The sequence below is a fragment of the Apium graveolens genome, chromosome 2 (genome assembly GCF_009905375.1).
Source record: "Apium graveolens cultivar Ventura chromosome 2, ASM990537v1, whole genome shotgun sequence".
In the NCBI taxonomy this organism is placed as follows: domain Eukaryota; kingdom Viridiplantae; phylum Streptophyta; class Magnoliopsida; order Apiales; family Apiaceae; genus Apium; species Apium graveolens.
Genome location: NC_133648.1, coordinates 140,658,919 through 140,684,781, shown reverse-complemented (window position 1 = coordinate 140,684,781; position 25,863 = coordinate 140,658,919). Strand labels below are relative to the sequence as shown.

The 25,863-nt window shown below is 35.3% G+C and overlaps 2 protein-coding genes across 4 annotated transcripts; both read right to left on the bottom strand.

The window, feature by feature from the left end:
- Positions 1-255: 255 nt before the first annotated feature.
- LOC141706094 (uncharacterized) lies at positions 256-3,138 on the bottom strand. 3 transcript variants are annotated; one of them, XM_074508931.1, is made up of 4 exons: positions 2,410-3,138; positions 1,443-2,315; positions 994-1,341; positions 256-901 (listed from the first exon to the last, which is right to left on the bottom strand). In XM_074508931.1, the coding sequence occupies exons 3-4, from the start codon at positions 1,057-1,059 to the stop codon at positions 473-475; spliced, it is 495 nt and encodes a 164-aa protein (XP_074365032.1). In that variant the 5' UTR covers positions 1,060-1,341; positions 1,443-2,315; positions 2,410-3,138; the 3' UTR covers positions 256-472. The 3 variants fall into 3 exon arrangements, with proteins under 3 accessions (XP_074365032.1, XP_074365030.1, XP_074365031.1); XM_074508929.1 differs by having other exon boundaries at positions 994-2,315; XM_074508930.1 differs by having other exon boundaries at positions 994-3,138.
- Positions 3,139-11,049: 7,911 nt separating this feature from the next.
- LOC141707886 (polyadenylation and cleavage factor homolog 4-like) lies at positions 11,050-19,823 on the bottom strand. Its single transcript, XM_074511311.1, has 6 exons — positions 19,165-19,823; positions 17,266-17,367; positions 16,481-16,738; positions 14,941-15,390; positions 11,989-13,799; positions 11,050-11,546 (listed from the first exon to the last, which is right to left on the bottom strand). The coding sequence occupies exons 1-5, from the start codon at positions 19,417-19,419 to the stop codon at positions 11,991-11,993; spliced, it is 2,874 nt and encodes a 957-aa protein (XP_074367412.1). The 5' UTR covers positions 19,420-19,823; the 3' UTR covers positions 11,050-11,546; positions 11,989-11,990.
- Positions 19,824-25,863: the final 6,040 nt, after the last annotated feature.

Here is a 25,863-nt window from a genome sequence, read left to right as displayed (position 1 = left end):
TTAACATAAACTCTGATGCTAAATCCGCTGCAAATGTTAACAGACATTTGAATCAATGATACTTTTATCAAGTAATTTATCTAGATACTTTTATCTCGTGGTATCAATGATCAGAAAGTTTTTACATTACAAGTAGAATAATTATACAACGCTCAACATTTATAAACAAATTGTTAAGCATTGCCTATATGACATCTTAAAAAGATGACAACCACAATCAACACAATTGAATGAGTCCAAGATACTCTTAAAATACATAAGTAAAGACACAAAATATGATGATGACAGAAATATGATTCATAAGCAACAAACTTAATATTACGTCAAAGGTTCAAACCAAAAACCAACATAAATGTAACCATGAATCCCCGCGTTAATGTGAAACAGGGATGGAGCGTATCAACAACGAAACCAAAGAAAAATAAGTTCTTAAAAAGACAAAACAAGCCCATAATTAAATAGAAATGCTAGATTACGCATCGTCGGGATCACCATCTTTGGGAGATTTCATCCCAGTGTCATCATCGGGACTGTTGAATTCATCAAGAGGAAAAGCGTCGTCTGGGAAGGCTTCGTTGTAAATCTTTACAGTTTCAAGCACATCCCATGAGTTCCACTCGCCCCTGTGGTATTCGAGCATCATATCAACGCGAGTCCTCATAATCTGTTGGTAAACAACCTTTTCAGCTTCAGAACACATGTCCTGCTCCATGGATTGTACTTTGTTGGAAAAGTCATCAAATTCTTTCTGGGAATTATTCAGGGAAACCAATCTCTCTTTGGCCAGGTTCTCCACAATCTCTAACTTCTTGACACAACTCTCATACTTCACTTCAAGCTCCTTGTTCATTTGCATTTTGTGATTGTATATTTCACGAGCAACCAAAATACTTTGAAGTGCCTACATGATAACAAGGAATGCGTTAAGAAAAGACTACAATAGGTGTCTGACGTAATAAAAAGTTGAACATAATTTCCATAAGAATGGCTTACATAGAATGAATAGCCAGCACCATCATCAAGTATGTCTTCAAGTTCTTTGGCAGAAAGGTCCTCCATGGATTATGGAAGAATCATGTCAAGCATGTGAGAAAAGGTAGGAGGGCTTGCATGGACAACATAGCGTTAGGTCAAAAGCGGCAAAGGAGTGTCAGAGTTAATAGTGGTAACAGAAGGATTAACCCTGACTTTCTTGGCCATTGGGCTCACAGTAGGGCTCAACAAGGGGCTTGACAACACAGGAGCTTTAGAACACTCAGTTTTAGATGGCTTGTCCTCACGGGATCTTTTGAACAAATCCTTACTACAGATCATTAGTGGCTTGATGACTGGGGGTTTGAACTTTGCAATTAGGAAGCAGAGGTCAAGGTGTGTTAACAAAACTCAAAACGAACAACAGGAAAAAAGAAGACACGTCAAAAAGAATAATATTCGACGTATACCTCTAGCATACTTGAATGCTGAGCTCATTGCATTCTTATTCTCAGTTTTTGAAATTTCCATGGACTCTGATGAAACACTGTGGATAGAATAGGAAGACTAATGAATAGAGGTAGATAATTTACTTCTACTCCTTCCAGCCGCACCCTTACTTCCAGGAATCTCATAAGAACATCCTTCGGCTTTGTCTATATTCTTCCGCATTTTTGCAGCAAACTCTTCAACATTCATTATGCTAGCATTGTGAATAGGACGATCAAGGCAATTGGGCTATAATATGTCACCAACAGGGAGAACACAGATCTTCGCAACAATTTCTTTAACAACAAGATGGCCTTTATCAGCTTCAAATTCATAACATGTTTGAAGACAAGTTAAAGAGGGAAATATAAGAGGAGCGAGTAATAAAACTACAAGAGTGATGAATGATATGATAAATATGATGAATAAGGGAAGATGAAATAGTATGGAGTGAATATGAAAATGCAATATTAACGTATAAACAAGGCAGCAATATGAGCAAATCAAAAGATTATGACATCGGTATACAAAAGCAAATAGAAAGACAAACAACAGTAAGGTCAGAGTGACTGTTACCGACATTATTCCAATGCTCTAACAGGTAAGCGCCTCCTTCTCCAAGAGATTTCTTGTCTACAAAAAAGAAGTCTTTTTTCTAGTTCTTATCATTGACAGTATCATGGTTCAAGATCAAATGGTCATCCGTGTTCTTGTTCGAGAAGCCAAAATGACAGTTGCTAAACTTCTTTAGGCTGTATGCCTGTTTGATCACCTCAACATCAATCTGGAATTGATACTTGTTCACAATCGCATCCAAACAAGTGAGGGTCCTCCATGCAAATGACATAAGTTGTCTAGGGGAGATATTCAAGTTTTCAATACATCAACATATAATTTGGGGAAAGGGAAGGTGAAGCCAATGCCAAAGGGACAGTAGTTAAAACATACCCAATTGTCTCTGTGAAAATCGGTGCGCACATCGACATCCGGAGCAAAAGCTATGGCACCAGAAGGGAACAATAACTGAGCTTGATCATGCTTTTTAGGTTTCATTGAACTGAGATGACTGTCATGGGAATCCAACAAGTTAGTGACAACCCAACCGAAAGTATTAGAGGATGTATTGGGGCTCTGATTATTTGGGTTTACAGCATGTTTGGAGCTTCTTTTAACCATGGACAAAGGAGGTACAAAGGGTTTTTGCTTCAAAAGACGATTTGAGAGAGAGCGGTTGATTAGGGTAAAAAGAGGTGGAAGAAAGAAAAATCTATAACAAGGGGGAGTATATAGGGAGCACGAGAGGATATTGATAAGATCTTGGGAAGAGGTTTTTCGATAAGTGAAACGCCAATACATGCAAATCTCCTAATGGAACACGCAACTTTCAAGAGGAAGTTCAACATATGGTGCACACATCAACACAATATCACGCATGTGTAATTATTACGATTACGTTCAATTAAATTGTGGAGATTTTATTGATTAAAAATAATTAATTCAAGAAAATCCGGAGCTATTGTTAGTACTGGAATTTTCTTGGCCTCGACATGACAGGAAGAGGGAACGTGTTAAAACGGGAATGAAATGTGGAGGTGATGAAACCTAGACAGTATCGCAGGAGGTAGCTGACAATCAGGATGGGAGAATGGAGCTAGAGACTGAGTCCAACAATGCACCTATTTCAAAGAACTAGAACTTAACATCAAGTCTGATTCTGTAGGCATGATCAAACAATGAGAGAAGGGATAAGGATGATTCAAATATGGGGAGAAAAAAGTGGAACAAACGAGAGAAGATCGGGGGATAAAAAATACAAAAAGCAAGCATAAATAAGGAGAGAAAAGAGAACACAACACACACAACAAAGCATTATAAAAAACATACGGACTTCAGTTCTTGATTTCACGAGGAAGGAGGTCATCTCACACTATACACCTCAACACAAAACAAACACAAAGCCAAAGAACACAGAAATGACAGTAAACATGATGTAATCGAGATTTTTTACCGTATCAAACAGCCTGTAATTGATATTAAATAATTAGTGGATTTCATTCAGGTTGGGTACACAATCCCACCCGCGATTTTTCCCCGTTCTTGGGTTTTTTCGCCTCACCAATTTCTTGCGTCGTTTTCTTTTATATTCTTATTATTTTAGCTACATTTCACAAATTGAACATAAAACCAACCTTATAATTGAACTTATAAAAATTGGTAAAAACAATGGCTAACGAATGGTTTGTTTTTTCACAACTTAAACATTTTATGTTCGGCATGAGGTTGGGATTAAATTTTACTATTTCAGGAGGATGAGGAGAGTTCGAGTAAAGCCTACTTGCTCGCAAATTATTTTAATTCTCTTGTTTTTCCCTTCAAGAGAGAGTCTGGAATTATTTAGAAAAGAAAGATTGCAGATGATTAATGTCGCAATTGAGGTCTTTTTGTAGTTTGGAATTATGAAGCCTTCAAGTTAAAGATAACAATGTCTTAGAAGCTATATCCGTACACATACATGATCCCACTTTTAGATGACCTTGAATCATAGATTTTAAAAGGAAAAAGAAGTAGAATTTTTGATCTCTATACAATTTATAATTTGTTTCAAGTTGCCAGGGAATTTTAATAATAAGCAACATGTGTAATTCTTAAGTAAACTACAGCCTTCGTATACCCTACTTCTGGAAGCACAATGTTCATCCTTTGATGCAATAAGAAATTTGCGGTGGATTAGACATGAAAAGTGATTGTGTCATGTTTAATAGCTTTGAAACCCATTATTCATGTGCAACTTAAGTTAGCCTTCATGGAAATTTGTAGGGTTCAAAGTAACATACTGAATTTTCAGGGTCCCTCGTGTTTCCTGCTCTTGAAAGCTCAGTCCCAAGGCTCTCCTTGCCTAATATTCTTCTTGAAATCAGAAGACATAATATTCTTCATGTAAAATGCAACAACAATGTACTGTGTTTAGCATACAAAAGTCATATTAGTAGTGCTTTTGAATTGTGTGTGTGGGTGGGTGATGGCAGTTGGTTTTTATAGTTAGTCAGTTATAGACTACAACAGAGTTGTAAAAGTATTAAACAAAAGATGGGGGTAAAGGATAAATCATTTAACCAATATAGAACCTTTGAATGTCAGCATAAACTTTGAAGACATACAAGTTATTATATCAGCAAGATTCTTTTGTCTGACCATCCAATTCTTTTCACCTTCATATTGCAGAGACATCGATTGCAATGTCAACTTTTTTATGAACAATCTTTGCAATGTTTACTTCCCTGAGAAGGGAAGAGGAGAATGGAAGTTCAGTTCAACGCTATGTTTTTACCAATGGGTTGTGCCAGCTGCCAGAGTCCTCGAATAACTCCTAACTATCCTTCCATTTATTTGTTTTTTCACAAGCCCAGGGATGAAATTTTTTAAGAATGTCTTGCAGGAAATTTTTCTCAATCGAAAATTTAAAGATTTGCTAAACAGTTTTTTGTCTTTCGGAGCAGAATACTTTCACCAAGTAGCCTAATGCTCTAAATAAATTCACACCACGGCTTATGTATAAAAGCATTATGATATAGAACCAAGGTTTTCAAAATATAGAAGGGATAAACTTAATCAGCAGAAAACTCGAGAAGCCGAATAAGATTTTCAATACTTTGAGAAATCAGTGGAACACGAGGATTCAGGGACCATAAATCCTGTCTGCCAAATAATGATGAAGGCAGAGTGCAACCAAAGGTTTCAGTGGATCAAATGAATGAGTCGATAATTGTCAATGTTCATGCCCAGAAAAAGCAATAACAAATAGCCATTGCCCATGAATTTAGAATGGCATTACAAGAATCATTATAATAAGTACAAAATGCTAACAAGGAAGATGGATACAGGATATTAACTAGATTACTGGGACAACACTGGACATAATAAAAAAAATCCGGGTAGGAATAGTTTCGTGAGTTGCATGATTATTTTAGATGGACGACTATGATTAGCATAGCAGGCACCAGACAGGGAAAATAAGCAATGCAAATGGACCATGTACAGATCTCTGAAACAGCTTCCCAATAACTTTATCCTTTTAAATTCTCAAGTTCGCATGAAAACGTAGATTACACAAGAATAAATACACTCCATAACTCACACAACTTGCACTTATGTACGTTCATCAACATCTTTCTTTCTGCCTATCTCACAAAGTCACAATGCAGCATTTAGATGCAAGTCTTTCAATATGAAGTACTCCTATTAAGCAGAGTTTCAGCTCCACTTACAAAAATATCTTACCCCAATATTTGTAAACGACTCTTCAATTATAGTTTGGTATATCATTTTAGAAGAGGCATATGGTCTGTACTCTGTAGTCACAATAGAATGATGCAAATGTTCTTTCTCCGTCCATACGGAATACAAGTACCGAGAACATGAGTGAAAAATGAATGACAAGCAAGCAGGTACTTTTCACTTGAGTGGAAAGATTACTCAAGAGCCAGCATTTACACATACATAACCCAAAAATGTTGTATGGTCTCATTGCCTTTATTAGGCAAAACACCATCCAAATGAAAACTAAAAGAAGAAATAAAAGATCCCAAGATGCAATCAAAGGAAATCATGAGGGGACACAGATTTCTCTAACCAGCTCATAAATATCAGTCCCATACGTATGCCAGAATAAATTCTTCCCATATATCATTGGCCATTGCAATTCAATGTCCAATATTTGGGTTAGTGAACAGATTTGTAAGTTTTGCCAAACACGCAAGGCTTTCAAGTTTCACCGCAACTGTTGTTGTGCAAAAGACATATAAGGATTAAAAACCTTTTTGTACTAACAGATTCACAAATCCAACAAAATAGAGAAAGTATCATTTTTTTGTGATATGGTCAGTGGCGGAGCTACACCCAGACACCTGGGGTCACGTGCCCCCACAACTTAAAAAAAAGAGAAATTTTTTTAATGTTAAACCTACAAATGAAATAACAGTTGCATGTAAATACTTATCCAGGTGCCCCACTTTCCCCCTCTTTTTTTTAATTGAACTATGCTTGTAAACTGGACCGGAGAATGTCACCTGATAGTAATAATGGCTGATAGATGATTAATTGGTATACTTTGATGTAAAAAAGACATGTGTGACATTAAGAACCAATGTTGTTAGCTAGGAAAAGCAAGAAGATCAAAAACTCGGATTAATAGTTGATGTTTACATTGAGAGATTTTATTATACATCAACAGAACAGCCAAAGATCATATATGATCATGCAGACTATGACTGAAAACAAACAATAGAATGAAAGACACACAAAACAAGCCGTACAGGATTAACTCATGCAAGCTAATGACCTGCAATATTATTGTTGATCAGAAAAAATATTTAATTAAGAAGAGAACCGAATCTTGACACTGCCAATGGTGACTTTCCCTTTCCCAGTTCTCGGAACCAAGGCCACCACCAGGCCTTAATCATCATCAGCTCCCAAGTGCTCGAGAAGCTCCGTTATTCCCAAATTCAGGCTTGTTTTACTTTTTTGCTCACTTTAAATGGCAAATTGGAGAAGGCCCCTGCGAACTCAGCATTTTGAGGTCCACTGTCTACTTCATCTTCGTCGTTGATGTAAACATCAAATTTAATATACTCATCTCCATCATATTCAATCCCGTTATCTCCAGTATCTCATCCTCGTCTTCCTTCTCCTCTTGAGTCCTCGATTTTTTGGGCATGGGAACTTTAACTTTCAGGATTCCATCCAGAACTTTAGGCAGTGCACTAGCGTCTAATATAGGTGTTGGTGCTTTAGCAGCATTGGCAGACCGCGCCCTCCTTTCTTAGGCTTTTTAGTCTTTCGGAAAGGACGGGATCTGAGCCATGGAAGTGGAACATCTTGGTAAATATATCCCAGCTTTTTAGTATCAAGACAGTCCCTGACTTTAACTCGAACCAACTGCTTGTTCTCATCATAGAAAAGGAAAGCAGAGTCCAAATAATCGGTATCCATAATATCCTTACGGTTTCTTCCAGGGAGTGTCTTCCATATGTTCCATATTTCATCAAACAAGAATTGAAAATATTATAACTTTATTAACTAAAAATGTGTTTTAATCAAGATATGGTATTACAAATTTATAACCAGATTGTATGGTGCCCCCATGAGGTAAACCTCCTGGCTCCGCCACTGGATATGGTAGTTGGTTTAAAATGGTTATAACTTATATCTGGTACGATGAGATGTCTGAACAACAAATATATTCTGTAGCCAAGTGCCTGCATATCTGAATCAATTATCTTAGCTTTCTAGGTCATTTTTTAATAGGATTTCAATACAAATAAAGTAGGAGATTTAAATGATGTTATTTGTTGCATCACCATAACCATAGAGTCGCTGAGAAAGCCTTAAATCACTGATTTTTTCAAATAAATCTGGATAATAATTGAGTTTTATATTAAAATGTTTACTATTTTGTCAAAAACTATCAATTAACAATCAAGTGGATTCGATCTCCACCGCGAGGGCGGACCCAGGATTCTAAATCTACTGGGGCTGAAATAAAAAAAAAATTGTTCAATCACTAAAAGGATAATGAGCAAACTAGTATTTCATGTAAAAGCAAAATCACATAATTTAACCATACTCTTAACTTGAAATCTAACATATGCAAAAATATAAGTAATAACGATACTACTTTACAATGCGAAATTGCAAAAAAAAGATTTATTCACATCATTTAAATTGTATTCGGCGATTTTTTTAAGCGTAGAATTCATCTATCACTTTATCACGTACATTCGCCGAATTTAACAATCATGTACAGTTATCAATCAAACAAACACTTAAAATAACCAAAAAAAATTATATGTAGTAACTAGAATTTATATTTAAGTTAGTTTAGATAATTACATTATATACGTAATTGCAGCAACAAGGACCCGGGAATCAGCAACAAAAAAACAAGCGGAATAAACAATACAATTGAAGATGAAGAATGGACATAAACACAACCTAGTTTAGAATTCATTTTTCTATTTTATTTTATTTGTATTTAACCGTATATAATTTGCATAACAGGTTTCATTATGATGACAAGCCCGGTATAAATTGGGTCTATTTTGCTATTTGTGACAAGTTAGATGATGTGTGTGGATTACTATGCAATGGGTAAAGATATATAAGTGGGCTGGTCTTTTTTTTAATTATATTGGAGTATAAAATGTTAAAGCGGATGGTGGATTTTGACCGGAGCCAACCTTAACCCAGCCCACGATCCGCCCCTGCTCCACGGCGACTCATGCGACTCATTTTAACCACTATAATCACTCTATATATCTCTATTTAAAAAAGTTAAGTGAAAATAAATAACATGCTAATTAGCATAGCAAATGATATGCAAGTCACATACATTATAAAAAAGAACCCTATACTTCTTTCTTATTAATTCTTCAAACAAATCCATGATCAGTTTATTAAATTTCAAATCTATTTTTTCAAGATTTATCTAATATCATTAATCATGTCACATTATAGATAGCACACGTCACAACTGTTTTTGAAAATAAACTGGAGTAAAGAGTTGGATGGCCAAGTGTTCAGGGTTTCCGATTCCGGGCAGTGTTGTATAAGTTGCCGGAGATTAACCACATACTAAATCAGTCTAAAATCAGATTAGAAATTATTTATCTTAAAAATAAAGGAAGTTTTCAAAAATATCTATGTTTTAATCCTTTTTACAAAAGTACTGTAAAAAATGCATATAAGGTTATATCACAGACAATTGCATGTGAGGTTGCACATATACTATTACTTTGTAAAAACAATTGTATTTATGAAAAAAGCCCAATAAAAATAAATAAAAATTCATTTAATCCATCGAAAATCAAATTAACGAGTCAAAAATTGGCTTATTATGAACGTTTCCCCAGCTAGATGAAACTTATTCCACTAATAATTTGATCTTCAACATGTCTATAAGTTTTAAAAACAAAACATATATGTTCATAGTATTTGCTAAACATTACAGGCTAGAACGGTCGTAAATGAACCGAGTCGAGTCGAGTCGAGTTTTTTTTTATCGAGTTGCAGTTCAAGTTTTTTTAAAACTTTATCGAGCCAAACTCAATTACCTTAAAAATCAATTTATGTTGTTCGAACTCGAACTCGTTAAAAAACGAGTCGAGTTCGAGTTTTTCACGAACATTTCGAGTCGAGTCGAGTTCGAATCGAGTTCGAGTTTTTGCATAATTTTTTATTAAAAATATAATTTCAAACATATTTTTCAATGCATGTTCATAATTTAATATATTCAATTTCGCGGATGACCACGGATTAGATAATTAATAGTTGTTCATTGAACTATATATTAGTGTATTCATGTATTGTAATATATTATATATATAAATTAAAATATATATTTTATGTATATATCTTATCCAGTCAAGTTTGAGTCAATTTTAACGAGTTGAGTCTTTAATAAGTTGACTTATATGAGTCGAGTCTGACGAGCAGATCTGTTCATTTTGGGCGCCCTGATACCTACACTTTATCCTAGTCCAAAAGTTTTCTAAATACTAAAGATACTTGTTCAACTAAAACAAGAATGTGCTGGACTATCATACTCCTGCATCCATAAACCTGATAGGACACTAACCAGACAAGCCAAACTATGATTGTGACCTAGGTCAGAGCACAATCACCAAATACATAGCACAAGTACATTCGTATTCAAACTACCATACATATACCTGTAGTGATACGCAATCCCATGTCAGGATAAAGATAGTTACACAGCAGCACCAGCCATGAAATTAATTTATTTTACTAAATGCCTTTATTTTAGGTATTATTTTACAACAAAACAAAATGTGATATGCTCTACATATCCATCTAATCAATAGTGGAATACATATACTACATTCATTTTGAAATTTTAACAATGTATTAACCATCTATACCAAACTTTTGAGTAAATACTGAACTAGCTGGAAAAAATTGGTTCTATGAGGAATTTCCCCGTCTTCCATATACTTAGAAATTAGGACATCTTTTGGAAAAGGAAGCCTTCTAGGATTAAAAGACACAAACAGGTTAGCACGAATGAAAAGCTATACAAGAAATAAGGAGATCACATGAAGGATATGTATAGGAAAAGGTAATCGTTTGATACGGGAGGGAGATAGTAAAATGAGAATTTTAAAAGAATAATGATTGAAGGCTTGAAGCATAAACCGACAAACTTTTGTTGAAAATTACAGGAAATGTACCTCGGACTCCATAATTCTTTCTCCAGACTTGCACAAGTTTGATGCATTGAAATGGTATTTTTTGATTCAAAAGAGAATACTACACTCTATATATCTCACCCGTACATATTATCTACCCTTACTTATTATCTACACATTAGCCCACTTCACATATGCGAGCCCGTTTGCAAGTTGGAACCTAGCCCAATCCACAGCCTAATCCACTACATAACCCAGACAAGATCAAAACACTGCTTACAATTACAACCATGTCAATAAGTTACAGGGTACTATTATAAAAAAAACTAGTACTAAAGCATCTGCAGATACTGTCTGTACTAAAAAAATAAATACGGTCTAATAACCCCTAGAGGCATAATGAGATAGGTTCATGTCTGAATAACTGAAAGATTTTACAAATACGGTCTGTACTAAAAAAATAAAATAAAATCCATCACCAAAAAATAAAGCAGCAGAAATAGGTAAACCTCAGTCACAGAAGTGCTTCTCCTCTGCTTCTAGCACATTTACTAAAATTTGCTTCTACAGTACCAGAAATGATGAAAAACTTAATACAAGGTAACAAACCTGAACAGGCGTCATTAAATTTGTAAACAACATTTGAGAAGTAAACTATCTTGCATTTATATATAACTTTCCACAAACCATAGGAAAGGTAATCCAGAGAAGAGAAAATATAAGCAGGCAACACAAGATTGGAACCAAGGTGCTATAACAAACAGAAGATTGGGCACATTGATTGTTAATATTGAGCATGAATATGTTCTTTGTAGTTTCTCTTTGTTGTGTAGCCCTTATGATGATTTCCAAGTCACTCCCACATTATGCATCATTTTCCTGCAAATGAAACAAAGAGCAATCTCACATCAGAAACATTTCCTATTTTCCAATGTCCAAATCTAGTTGAGGCATGCTAGAGTAAATCACAGTTGTTAACATTCCAAGGCACCTTCTCCTGCTCTGGGGCATTGGTCATGGCCTAAAAGAAATTAATATATAATTGATGTCAAGAGCGTACTATCTATTATTGTCCTCACAAACTGAACAAGGAAAAAGCCAGCTACAGGAGATTACTGTAAAAGCTTGTGTTAGGTACTGAGGTTTAAAATTGCTCTAAATAATGCTTTAACAAGTAGCGTTCCTATGCTTAGATGCATTTTCAAGTCCAGAAACGAATTACTTAATGCTTCAATTTATCTCAAAATACAAATTTATTGTGAAGCTCAAAGAAAAAGAATTTGAAAAACAAGTAAACACTCGTAGAACACTGGGGACATACCACTATAAGCTGGTTAGTCCCAAATCATGAGTAGAACTTTCTGTTATGCAGTCTGCATGAATGATAGGGCCGTTAGATGCAGCATCACTAGTGTCCATATCACCGTTACTCGGGAGATTAAGGTACACAGCTCCTTTAAACATCCATTGGTCCTTCTTTGGATAATATATATCTTCGAACAGCTCGCCACATAAAACACACACACACTGATTTTCATCAGTGGGAACCATCTGCTCAGTATTATTTCCTAATGCTATACCAGGAACATCCAAGATGTCCTCAATTTCATGATTAGAAACCTTTTTATCAATCCAAGCATTAGAACCCAAATACCATCCCCTTGAACTCTTGTTTGAATTGTTCAATTTGAGATTTTTTACCGTGTGCCACTCCATGTGTCTGTCAAATTGCTCAATAATTTTCATTCTCATTCCACAAATGCTGCAGTGATGAGAAAGATTTTCAAGAAGATTGTTGATCACTACTGGATGGAGCTCTCTAATCACCTTCGGTGTAAACTCCAAGCCTATTAGATCTTTTGTCTCTTCCAAGCTGCTTACGGGTACGGTGGTGCAGCTTTTAGCATCGGAGTTCGACAAAGATAGCACTTCACTGGTAAATGACGGAGCAAGAGGTGGAGAAACTTCATGAAAGGAAGTAGTCACTGGATGAGCGACCACAGATCCTGATATCTCAAAACTGCTAGATGAAGGTGCGACAGTTGAAGAAACTTGAAGGAAGGAACTAGTGACCAGAGGAGCAACCACAATTTCTTGTCTCTGGCTCTCAGGCCTACTGATAATCTGCGGCGGACCAGAAGCAGACAAGTCTTTTGTTGAAGCAGATATTAAACCCTTTTCCATTAATGTACCCAAAAGACTTGAGACTGGACCAGGTATAGCTTTGACCATAGTTTTAGATTGTTCAGAGGCACCGCGTGAAAGAGGGGTGAGTGGAGGACCATTTAGCACTGGTGGTTTTTCTACTTGGCCCTGAGGAAGGATGGAGGAAACTGATAAGATTTTATAAGAAGAGTTTCCGTCGGATCCTGATGCAACTTTTGCCTCTGATTGGATTGGTTGAGGACCACTAGGTAGAGAAAGCTGCACAGAAGAATGAGAAGGCAATAAGGTTGACACTGTGTGTACTGGCTGACTCTGTTGCAGAAAGGGAATATTGTGCCCCTGCTCGGAAGAAGGTTTCACAGAAGACAAAGCCTGTAAATTAGGGGATTGCAACTTGTGGGAGTTATGAGAATGAATGTTCTCTATTGCAATTCCTGGATTGAGAGGGAACTGTCTATACAAGCTCAAATTCAATTGTCCCGGGATTTGAGGTCTGGCATCCAGGTGAGGTAAGGTTTGAGATAGCGATAGTTCTTTCTCGGATCGATGATGACCCTGATTACCATAATGGAGTATAGATAATGAAGGTGATGGAGGACGCTGGTGCAATGGCAATTGTCCAGACAACGTTGCCATAGCTGGAGTGTAGAGTTTTGGATTTACAGATCCAGAGGAGCCTGGCAATTCATTGGTTGAATATCCAATATTAGTTGAAGGTAAGGGTTTCCTGACCAGGGAATTCGTATTTGCTGACGGATCCCTCGTAGATGTATAATGGCCTTTGGAGCTGCCTACTATCATTTGACCGGAACTAGGATAGCTCGTCCCACCTACTGCATATGACTCCCTTGGCCAGATCGATGTGCTACCATTTTCTAAAGGTAGAAAATCATCAGAAGCTTCTGTATCAACCCTCGACTCAAATTCAGGTAGGTTTTGTGATTTCAGCAGAGAAGTATGAAAGTCCTGCAAATAGCATATGAAAATCAGCCAAAAGAATTGAAGGATTGTTGGCATTTAGGCATCAATTGCATCAAGGGTTAACAAAAAAATTGTCAATGTCACATCATCCAGTTATCTAACACGCCAACATTTATAATGGTCAAATATAAGGCAACAGTTGTTGACTTTACTCTTCCGAGATAAGTCAGGCCAATATCATCCTGTAAATTAACTAAAAGGCTGATTGTTTTATGTCAACACCTTTTAACTTGTTCCATTAACTCTCCCAAATCTCTGGAACACAAACCCTAGCAATTTGAGGGAATCCAGAAAAAAAATCCAGGTAAATCTAAAGCAGAATAAAATCAGATGTGCGCAGTCGTCTCTCATGAGATTTAAACTGTGATCTTACCTACAGATGAGTTGCTACCCCATGGTCCCATGGGTTTTTTCCATGTTCAAAGTTCAGCAGATTTAAAATTTGCCATGCATAGTAGACTAAGAGAATAGGTACTTAACTAAACCTAGATGAGGCTCATGAGGCTTAATAACAATACACAAAATGCACTAAACCTAGGTAAAGCTCTTGTAGCCGTGAGCTTAGAAACACCAAGCTAAGGAGGCAGATCAGATATATATAAATACTGTACTGAACTTGTATAAAATAAATCAGGGAAGACATAAAGGCACCCCAGGGACCACCAGAGTACTAGACTAAAAAGCGGGCCTGCACTTTAAAATATCCTGAACAGCCCAAAAGGTAAATGAGCAAAATCTTGGAATCAGTTTTACTTAAATATGCATAGCTTGTTGTAGTTGGATGTGGTAGACAAATTCATAACCCGACAGAAAAACAGATTTTAATAAATTGGATTAAAAAGTATAAGCCGGTCAAATCAAAGATAACTTCATAGTCGCATCTTGTAGTTTCTTTTTCCCAAGTATCATACCATGTGATGATCATCCTATTCGGACTTTCATCCTATTCAGAGTTTCACTGGCATAAAAGCTAAATAACACAAATCTAAAATGAAAGGAGATCTGAAAGAAGTAGTCTAAGAATTTATGCTTTCATCTGGGAAATATTTCTACCATTCAATTGTGACCATCAGAATAAATATTATATAATTAGGTCTACACTTGAACATTCCTCAAGTAAACGTACCAATCTTTCAGAATCACTAGTTAACCGCGGATCTCTTTTTGACTTGCAGGTTGCACTCTGAACATTTGATCTAGATTTCACATCATCCCACATGTACTCTACTTCCCCTGAAGACAACGAACTCTCCATCCCACTACTGTTTAGACTACTCATAATGCCGTGACTAGAATGTGACTTTGCATCATTGTTCGCAGGTTGAGGAGATGAAGAACTAAGAAGCATAGTTTTTGTATTAAAATCATTTCTTTGGTTAAATGTGGTCTCTTTATCACCACAGTCAGCACCATACCAAGGACTCTCACATCCTTGATTTGTAGCCCTATAACCGGTTTTCAGTATTCCAGACCCTGGTTGCCTAGAGATATCAGTACCATTTTGATACTCTGTGTGCACTGTATTCTTACCCAGAAAAGGATCGGTTGTTGCATTTTTAATAGGCTGCTGCATATTCTGCAAAAAAAGAGAAAGAAATAATTATAAAGAATGATACATTTGTTTTAAGATCTAGATTAAATTATGTATTACATGCATCCTATGACACAGATCAGCTCCCTGTCCCCTCGAAAAACGGTTGATAGGTCTCTCCAGCCTCTCTGCATTCTCTGGTGAATTCACAAAGTTTGTACTTGTGTGATTGGTCAATTTATTTTCCTCACAAGATATTGGAGAAAAATCAGCACAAGACCAAGATAATCTAAACTATGTGGGAGAACTTTAGGGTTGATACTGCTATAGTAGTAGTTATATTATTCATTCCATTAATGTACAAGTGGTGACTATTTTACAATAGCGTTTATGCATGCATGTACTACTTGCAGTAATTAGGCGATTAGCACAATGTGTGATGCCTATATCTATGTAATATTACTGGAAATATAGTAAACAAGATGTAGAGGTTCATATAGGACAAAGTAACTAAAGTTACGGAAAAAGTGATTCAGGCATTTCCTAGGTCTTTAGTACTGAGGTTTTGTAGAAATTGTGAAATAATAATAATTTTATAACTAAAAAGGAAGTTTTTTCCAACTAACTCTAGAATAAATATAAGCTATTAAAGCATGGTTTTGAGAAGGATGCGCTGAAAATATCCGAAACAAACTTCGCCCAAGAAAATCTGCATTTGGTCTTGCATACAAACTCAGGAAAAAACATGCGACAACATATCTCTCAGACTGTAAACCAGATCAAACACCATAAACAGAAGCTCGACAAATGATTTCATTAGTTTGTACTGTTCTATAAGGTGGAAAGGTGTACGAAACCTGGCATTCATTTACAAATTACAAATAATATCATTTATTTACGCTTGACAACTTGGAGGAAACCAATAGAATATCTTCCATTATCAATGTCAAAAACTAGTCCAATACAATTGCCCGAATATACCTGACAGAAATAAAATTAAAAATACCCCATTCTCCCGGGTAGTTCTGGGTCTCTCCTGTCTACAAGTGTATGGGCACAACACACATGTTTGCCTGACAAGCTGTGTTGCACAAATACAACAGTAAAAAGGAATTAGAGATACGAGTTGCCTTACCCTGCTTGGCTGCTGTAGATGCTGCCTTGTCTCTACATACTTGGGATTCACATGAATGCTGTGAGCTGGACGCTGGGGCAGTGAATCAGGCTTAGATGTTGCTTTTAGAGCTGACCGATTTATGGAAGGTGTAAAGCCAAGTTCTTTCTCAATCATCTGAAGACACTGAGGAGGGAATACACCTTTCCATGTCCCAAAAAGATGCCGCATGCCAGAATGTACTGCAGCATCAACCTGTCTGTAGGCCTTGCAGAAAACCTAAGGGATGCACCAGCAAAAGGAAATTTAACAAAATATTTGTCAATTTAATATACTGGTTTCAAGGAGATTACAATTTGATAGATAAACATTGTGGAGCAGTAAACAATATATAGTAATACACACAACTGAAGCACACGGAAATTACATAACATGGCTTTGTTTTTTATCATTAAATATTGTTTTTTATTAATGAATATTAGTTATATCTATCACAACTGCAATGCCTTAAAATTCTGTGAAACTGTGAGGCAAATCACATGGTACTACTTGAAATAAAGATACTTAAATAGATTATGAAATCACCACATCAACATTTAACTGGTCACTGATTAGGCATCTATCTAATTTCTGCGGTCGCGGTTTAAACATAAGGTATATCATGGCACCTTGAAAACATGTTACTAAGTATTTCGCATAGTAAAGTAAGAGACAGAGATTAAAGTAATAAGGAAAAAATGGTGAGAAGCCTACTCCTTTGTTTGTTTGAAGTGGTGACAGAGTCTCATAGATTAATTATAACAAACCTCAGGTAGTCTGGAAGCAAAGCACTTTATGTAGTCCCTCCCAATATTCTTCACAATACTGTCTAAAAGATACAGGGATGGAAGTTTTTGATCGATAGGAACCTATAAAACAATAATCTTGGTCAGATCACAATATGCCACAGCCTGAACTTCCAGGACACTAGATCAATAAACTGTGGACTGCAGTTGCCAATGGCGAGTACTAATATTCTAACAACGGAAACAAATTTAGATCAAAAATGAAACAAACTTTTCTATAATAGAACTGTCCTTTAGATATTCAATGCAGCAAGATGTACGATATAGAAAAAATATTTATAAAAGAGTCTTTAGTTTTCACTCTACTGGAGAGTAACAATCGCCATGTTTTATTGCAATAGATAAATTTCCTAAACAGTACACTCCAACAAATCATGGTAGCTTTTCACAATTCATACTACAATGTTTGCCTAAACAGTACTTAACCTCGTTACTTTGGACATATTCAAAGTTTCAATGGATTTGACAACTTCTAAATAAATGTCTAGCTGCAACTGAAGACCAACCCAACCTCGTTACTTAACCTGATAATGAAGTCGTGCATGTGTCTTCATTAACGAGAAACAAGCGAATTCTACAAATCTCTTCGCTTTGTAAAATAAAGAATAATAATAATACCTAACCTCAATCATCCAAATGCTCACATGGCTGTACGCCGTGTGCTGTCTTACACAAGCAGGCAACAAGAAAAATTATGCAACCAAAGATTTAATATATCTCAAATGTCAGAGGTCCTGCACTGATCAAAGGACAAACACTCCAACTACAAGTTCTTAACATCTATACAATGAAATTTACACAGCATAGGATGAACATGAAAATGATGGAGGGGGAGGGGGAGGGGGAATCTAGTTTTTGCCGAAAACATAAGACCTATATATGTTGGGAGGCATTACATGGAAGGCTCAAACTGCTCATAAGATAAAATAAACATATTTTACCACCTACAGATAGCAATGAACTACCAAGTGCATCCGGATGATCATTGTTCCAAAGTTCTTAAGATATAAGAATCAAAATGCAAATGCCAGACTATTTATTTTGTTACATATCCAAACCAAGAACAGCTAATCAACCACCCCATCCTTAAGGAACGATAGTATTATAAGCAGGCATATGTAATATTATAAGTATGGAAGAACAATAGCAAACCAAACTGGAACCTAGATTGTATTACAATACATTATTCTTCTTCTAAATACAACACAGGAGATTACATATCAGATATTTCCTAAGATATCATTTTCGGCCAATATCCAAATAATTCCCAAGCTACAGTACAGATCATTAACTGTTCTAGTGCTTTAACAGGTGTTTTGAAGTCACGTTTCAAATTTAAAACTGAGAAACAGATTAGCGTATCAAATCTTCAAATCAAGCTTTGCACATTATAAGTATGCTATTGGAATATGCCTTCCTTACAAAGAAGAATAAAGATCGAGCTAGTTTATGGAATTGAACAACTAAAAATTATTAGAACTGAATATACACCATAAGTGCAGGGGGTAAATTGACACTGTCAGAGCATTTACACAAACTTAACACACTGAAGCCAAAAAAACCAGTGCGGATGAGTAGGGTTGAATTTACGAGATTCAAATGAAACGGAATATTACAATATATAAAAGCACCCAAAGTAGAAGATCGAGAAGCTGCAAAGAAACATCATCAATTTAATTTCCATTTATCACATTACAGAATATATTAGAACAAACACTAAAATAAACAATCAACAAATTTAATTCTAATCATCATTAGTCTCCCTGCTCCTTATAATCGACATTGAGACCTAACAAGAACGTAAAACCAACTACACTAACTCGAACATAAACGACAATATATTAAACTGTTTTCCTTCACCTCAATGATATTAGAGCAAATAGTAGCAGCAATAGGCTTAGCAGCCGGCAAATTCTCGCCCGCAATAATAGTCAAATTAGTAATAATCGGCTTGGAGTTAAATGTAAGCTCAGCGAGTGCAATCTTGTACTGAATTACAAGCTCTCGTACATCATCTCCGCCTCCTCCATTCGACATCTCTTCTTCCAATCTCGGCTTTTTCATCGCGAAATTTATCGATTTCTCCAAGGAACCACCAGAACTCCCCAATTCCATCACAGTGTATAAAACTAAACAAAAAGAAAGTAAAACCCTAGCTTACAATTCTACACTAGCCTACCAATTATCTCGAAATAATATATGTAACGACTTGCTCATATAGCTATTACATGTAAAAAAAGAAGTATAGATACAAGAGTATGAGAGCTATAAATACAGAGATTGGGAATTGAGGCGGACGGTAGTCCTCGAATCAAGTTGCCCTAGGGTTCCAGGGCTTTACTCATACTCCAATTGGTGGTGAATTTTGTATGTACGGGAGAGATGAGATGAGTGTGTCTTTGCATGTTATATGTTCAGAAACAAAGGGGGAGAAAGATGGACAGAATTCAAATGGCTTGTGTTGTGTTGGGCTTTTTCGATTTGTAAGGCCTCGTTCCCGAGTTTTTTCGCTCTTTTAAAAACTCGGGAGCACAAATATGAATGCAAGTTAAACTGCTTTACTCACCCACCATTTATTTTCCTTTCTAATTAAAATTCGGGAGTAAAGGGTAAGATCTTTTGATTTTGTTATGATGGACTTGTCGGGCCCGTTTCATCTTCAATGCTTCAATTTGCCTCCAGCACTTGGTAATCTTTTTTCATGATCAAACTAAACATACCCGTTTTTCCTGCTTCGAGCCGTGTGTGTGGAAGGGTAAAATTTACGCCGTCATGTCCCTATTTGAAAAAATAAAGGGAGTATTTTCGTAAAAACCCCGGCTTAGTGCACGACAACAGAAATGGTGTGTGATAAATATAAAAATGAACAAAATTATAAATAATAATACAACAACAACAACAAAAAAGTAAGATAAGTGACTGAGACAAACCTGAGTCAATGGTTGTGTGTACATGGAATACATGCACAGCGTCTCTCCGAATTTTAGATGCTTTATGTTATCAAACTAACAAAGCTCATTATTTTTTTTGATTTTTCTATCGTAGAGAACCTGCGGCCACTACCATTCGGGTACCCACTGGGTAAACTAACAAAGCTCATTATTTTAGTCAAAATTGAATGGAGCTCATAGTGTAGCGACTGGGAATTTCGCGACGTGATTAAGTGAATAAAGTACAATTTTGTGCTGTAATTGTGAATTTACGTTAAAAATAAAAAGTTAAATGATTTTGTGGTTAATTGTCATTGTTGTATAATAGTAACTGAGAACGTAGCGTAACTTGTTTTAGTTTGATGAGTCAGCTGAGGGATCAAGCTGTGTCGTCGGGCCGTCAAGTTGAATGGAACCCGTAATAAAAAAGGATTAGAAGTGTTTAAAAACATGAATGTGAAATATATTTGATGATATTGTCTATTTGCATGTTGATTAATGTGTGCATGTTCAAATTTAAGATTTGTGGAATTTTAAATATTTATAAAAGGATTTATAAGGATTTTATTGATCTTTAAACATTTTTATAAAATTAGTGAAATGTGATTGAGGTGCGAAATTTGTTTTATTGTCTTTAAAATAGTCCAAGGGACTTTTTAAAAATAGAAGTTGGATTTATTTTGATGTTTTAATATGTTAAAATGATTTTATGAAGTTTACTTCTATTATTTGGATGTATTTGTAAAATCCATATTAAATAATCTATTTGTGCAATAATTTATTTAAAAATATAAGAGAAAAGCTAGTTTTGTGTTTTATTTTTATAAAAATGAAAGTTAAGTTAGTTGTGAATAATGTGGAGAGAAATTATATTATTTTAATTAGTTTGTAAATCAAAAATATAAAAAGGAAAGAAGGGATTTTGTTAATTACTAAATTGCCCCTAAAATGTTCTATTTATACTCCCTCATCTTCCCCCTTTTCTTTCTTTCTCTTCACCGTCTCTCTTCTCTCTCTCTTGAACTCTCTTTTCCTCTCTCTCGGTAATCTCTCTCTCTCCCGCACACTCTCTCCAATTCCTTCCTTAAACTCTATTTTAATTCAAGAATTGAGCTCCCTATATCTTATATATATACATACATGTTCGCATGTGTGTGAGTGTATGTGTGCCGGCGATCGATTGGAGAGGAAGCTCTCAGTTCTTGTTTTAATTCGATTTTTGGTTGAATTCTTGCAGAAAAAATGATGTTCAGTGTTTGCATGTTAATTTGTTATGAGTTTTGTTTGATAAATCGGTGAGGTTTCGAGTTGGGGGCCGAGTTTTGACAACCCTGAACCCTTGCCGCCACTGGTGATGAACTCCGGTGAACCGGCGGTGATCTATGATGTATTAACTGAGCTTTAAAGGTCCTTAAACTCGATTTTGATATTTGCATGTGTAGATTTTTAAAGCTCGAATATTATTCTTGGTTTTTAACGAATTTAGTTCAGAAATTTGTTGATAAACTTGGAAGAATGGTTGAATGTTGATAGTTAGGTTTGGATAAGAATGGATTAGGATATAAAGAATAAAAATGATGCATGCATGATAGGTTTTGCTTAAATTCGAGTTTGGTTTCGGTTTCCATTCAAAATAAAATGTCTTAAAAGTTATTTCTTGTTAGAATTTGATTTAAGTTAAGTGGTATTTGTGAAATTAACTTTGCATGTTAATTTTGGGAGTCACGTGTTGTTTTGGATAGATTAGGGCCGAATGATGCTTTGGTTTTTGAGAAAGAAATGGATCAACTTACTTGATTAATTGATAAGATTTGTAATTTTGATAACTCGGTGTTTGTAATTCGATTTTGATGAATGTGGATTGTAATAACCCCAAAATTTTGAACTTTTTGTAACCCTTATGAATAGTGTTTTTGTTGATATTGCTGAATAAGAAAACTTTTCATGCCACACTATGTAGGGGTTCTTTGATTGATATTCTGAGATCTTATTAGTACTGTATAAGGTATATAAGTGTATGTAAAGATCGTCAGAATCCAATTCCGAACACTTTGATTTTTCCCGAAAATCCACCAGATACCGAAAGAATTGAGCATAAGATAACAAGATAAAAAGGATTTAAATTAAAGGATTATAAGAGAGGATCATAAAAGGAATATAATATACTGAGAAAGGTTAAGGAAACCCAAGTAATAAGATCCCGGGTATGATCCCTCAAACGATAAACGAGAACGAAAGTTAAGCGAACCGTATAACAGATCAGCGGTCATTAGCCAAGTGATTAAGAGTTAAGCAAAGGGTTAGAGGGGAGTGATGTCACCTCACCAACAAGAAGAGGACAAGTGTGGGAGGGTGACATCACAGGATGACCTAAGCATGACATAAGGGAAGGATGTGTGGTTGATTAATAACCACACAAATTTTCATGGTTAAAAATGTGGCGCCCTCCAAACCCGGGTCAGAAGTTTGGGGTCCACAACACATACACAAAATATAAACCTGTATATAAAATATTATTTGCAAGGACCCTGCTTTACTTAACCACGGATCGCAACAAGTTAAAGTATGAAAACAAGCCACAACCTTAACTTTTATTACAACGTACCAAATCCCAACTAATTTAATTTACAACTGATATGAAATTATTCTTACAACCTTACTATCTCACTACTGCATTAAGCTCCTGCTAGCTCGATCAATCATAATCTGGAATTCTAGCTCGAACATTGAACTGGGAATCCTCGCTATCAACCGTATTCTTCTTAACTGTAGAATACATAAAAAGATTCACAAGAGTGAGCTAACTAGCTCAGCAAGTCATATTATCAATAACTGACGTTAAACAATAATAAACGAGGGGATTCAAAGGAATCAAGTTTCCTGTTAAACAGTCAATAGAATTGGATATTCATTTTAAGTTTTTAAAACCAAGGTTAGGCTGCTGATCAGTCACGCACTAACCCCGAGCAAAGCACATAGCACTGCTCTAACTACTGGATCGAAGGCACACATTGGCCTAACTTGACCATCGATATGGTCTGACCACGAATCTGGTCCACACAAAGAAAACTATCCAATTCTAAAGCATTTCAATATGATAAACAATAGAGTTCAATAAAACCAGATCATAATCAATAACCATAAAACATTTGTAAAAGAGCATGGTAAAAATTCATAGTTACCAAAAAGGGTATGTCAAAATACATAAAAGAAGTGGCCTCCAGCCGGTAGGATAATCGGATATTAGATGAATAGTGTTTTTATAAGGTTTTAGTACTTTGATATCACAAGGTATGGTTGAGTATAAAAGTTTCTGTATGTGTAAACAATTCTGTTCCAGTGTTTGGTATATATGATGGATATAAATTTGTGGAGTAGTATCTTATTTGTGTGGTTTAGTATCTGGTAAATCAACAAGAAATGGTTTACAAAGAATAAGGCTTACGGCTCAAAGATCAAATGCTGTGGCTCAGGTTCAAGGCTGAAGGATTCAAAATGTGTACAGTATAAAACAGAACTATTTTGGGTATTAACAATATGTCACAAGAGAATTTAGAAATATTTGCATTGTATCTTGAGAAAGGTTTAGAAATACTTGCCTTATAATAATCGATTTCAACTTCACTTGTACTTGTCTAATGACCCCATTAAACAATCACTCGTCTGCTTATCTTATGCCTCGCTTCTATCCTCTGATCACTTGTTGTATTTTCTACATGTAAATTCTATTTTCTAATCACCTGCTTCTCTTTCTTACGCCTTTCTTACTCTGCTAGGCATCATAAGTATCTATTAATATTTAACTCATACCATTCTATTCGACATACACTTCTATCTACCCTTCGTTTACCCAAATCCGATTAACGGATTGAAAGTTACGCTATAAACAAGTAATCACCGAACATATAGACCGACAATCAACCAACAAGTCACATATAACACATAACACGTCAAATAATCAATGACATCTCATTTATAAAGAAGTCTCGGGTCATAAACAGGCTTTCGGGTATTTAAAATGATTTTTAAAACATTTTTCGGAATTAAAACGGGTCGTTGGATCAATTTCAAAGTAATAAACAAGGTTCGGTTGGCCAATTCTAGCTTCGAAACAATTTTATAATAATTATCGAGCCTTGGAAATAATTTAAAATAATATTTTAAAGCTCCAAACTATTTTTCGGAATTTTTAAATCATTTTTAAATAATTAACTCTAATTAAATAATTAATTAAAATCAATTAATAATTAAATAAATCAATTAATCAATTAATTTTCGAATTAATTGACTAATTAATCAATTAAAAATTAACTGAAATTAATTAAATAATTAATTCAGATTTATTTTTGAATTTAAAAATAATTTTTGGAATTAAAATAATGATTTTTGAAATTAAAATAATCATTTTCGGATTTTTCTGAAATTAAAAACAATTTTAAAAATAATTTATAAAAAGAAATCCGAAATTTGAAAAAAATCAAAACAGGAATCCAGAATTTTTAAAGTTCTGGAAACTTCAGGTACTAACTTGCAAAAATGCCAAAAACACTTCTGATTTAGGGAACTTTTGGATCAAAACCGGGTCAAACCGGGTCGGAATTCCAGGTCACCAAGAACAGAAACGGGTCGTGAAGAACCCAGTTTCCGGTGACCGGAAAATAACCCCGGCGAGCCCCGATTCGATCAAAAACGGCATGGTTTTACATGATTCAGGTGGGGTTTTCGTTCCAAATCACGTCAGGAGTTCAAATCAAACCACAAACAAACTAAATGATATCTGGAAACAAAAATCCGGCCAAAAGCTTCAAGAACACCGGCGAGAACTTCAAATCACAACTCACTCCTCTACAGGCCTCGTCGATTTGCACAACTTATACGAATCGATTACAAATTTCAAGGGGAACAAAACCCACCCCTCTAGAACGTCTATCAATTCTGAAATAAGAAACCCCCAAATCGAATTGAAAACATTCAAAGTAATATAAACCCTAATTTCTAAATTCCGAGAATCAAACCCAAAATTAAACATGTTATTGAACTCCAAATTTGATGTATAATATATCAAAATGATCAGGATAACAAGCTCTACAACATACAATCATCAAATCATTCAAACCATCATCCGTACAAAAATTCATAATTTAAATACCAAAAAATTCGAATATAAATAATTAAATAGGAAATCACCTGATGTTTCTGGGTTGAAATTGATGGAAGATTTGGATTCTAGATTTCAGTAGCTTCGTTTTGAATATATGTACGCCAAAATCGGATATCAATAACGCCTTCGAATTTGTGTTTGATTACGAAGAACAAAATATAATTATAGTATTTTCTCTGTAAAAACTCTGTAAATACTGTTTGCAATTGATTTCCGGTACAAAATAAAATACGGTAGAGGCTATTTATAATTACAGAAAATTAGTATCCCGTTGGATCATTCCAGATATAAAACGGTACGTTTATTTATAAAAACTGATCCAAACGGTATCGGTTTTCGTGATAATTATCCAAATAAGTACAATTTGTACTGCGGTCTTGGTCTCAGCGCGTGGTTACACGTATTACGAAGTGATAATTGTAATAGTTTAATAAAAAGCTCCCGTTTATCGAAAATACGAGTTTTATT

Bases quoted from the DNA above. Each gene is read 5' to 3' on its own strand.
- LOC141706094 (XM_074508930.1), bottom strand. From the start codon at position 1,059: ATGGAGGACCTTTCTGCCAAAGAACTTGAAGACATACTTGATGATGGT. The intron at 902-993 runs GTAAGCCATTCT...GTTATCATGTAG, and splicing joins GTGCTGGCTATTCATTCTAT to GCACTTCAAAGTATTTTGGT.
- LOC141707886 (XM_074511311.1), bottom strand. From the start codon at position 19,419: ATGGAATTGGGGAGTTCTGGTGGTTCCTTGGAGAAATCGATAAATTTC. The intron at 16,739-17,265 runs GTTTGTTATAAT...TGCATCCCTTAG, and splicing joins TTGCTTCCAGACTACCTGAG to GTTTTCTGCAAGGCCTACAG. The intron at 13,800-14,940 runs GTACGTTTACTT...TGCTATTTGCAG, and splicing joins CTAGTGATTCTGAAAGATTG to GACTTTCATACTTCTCTGCT.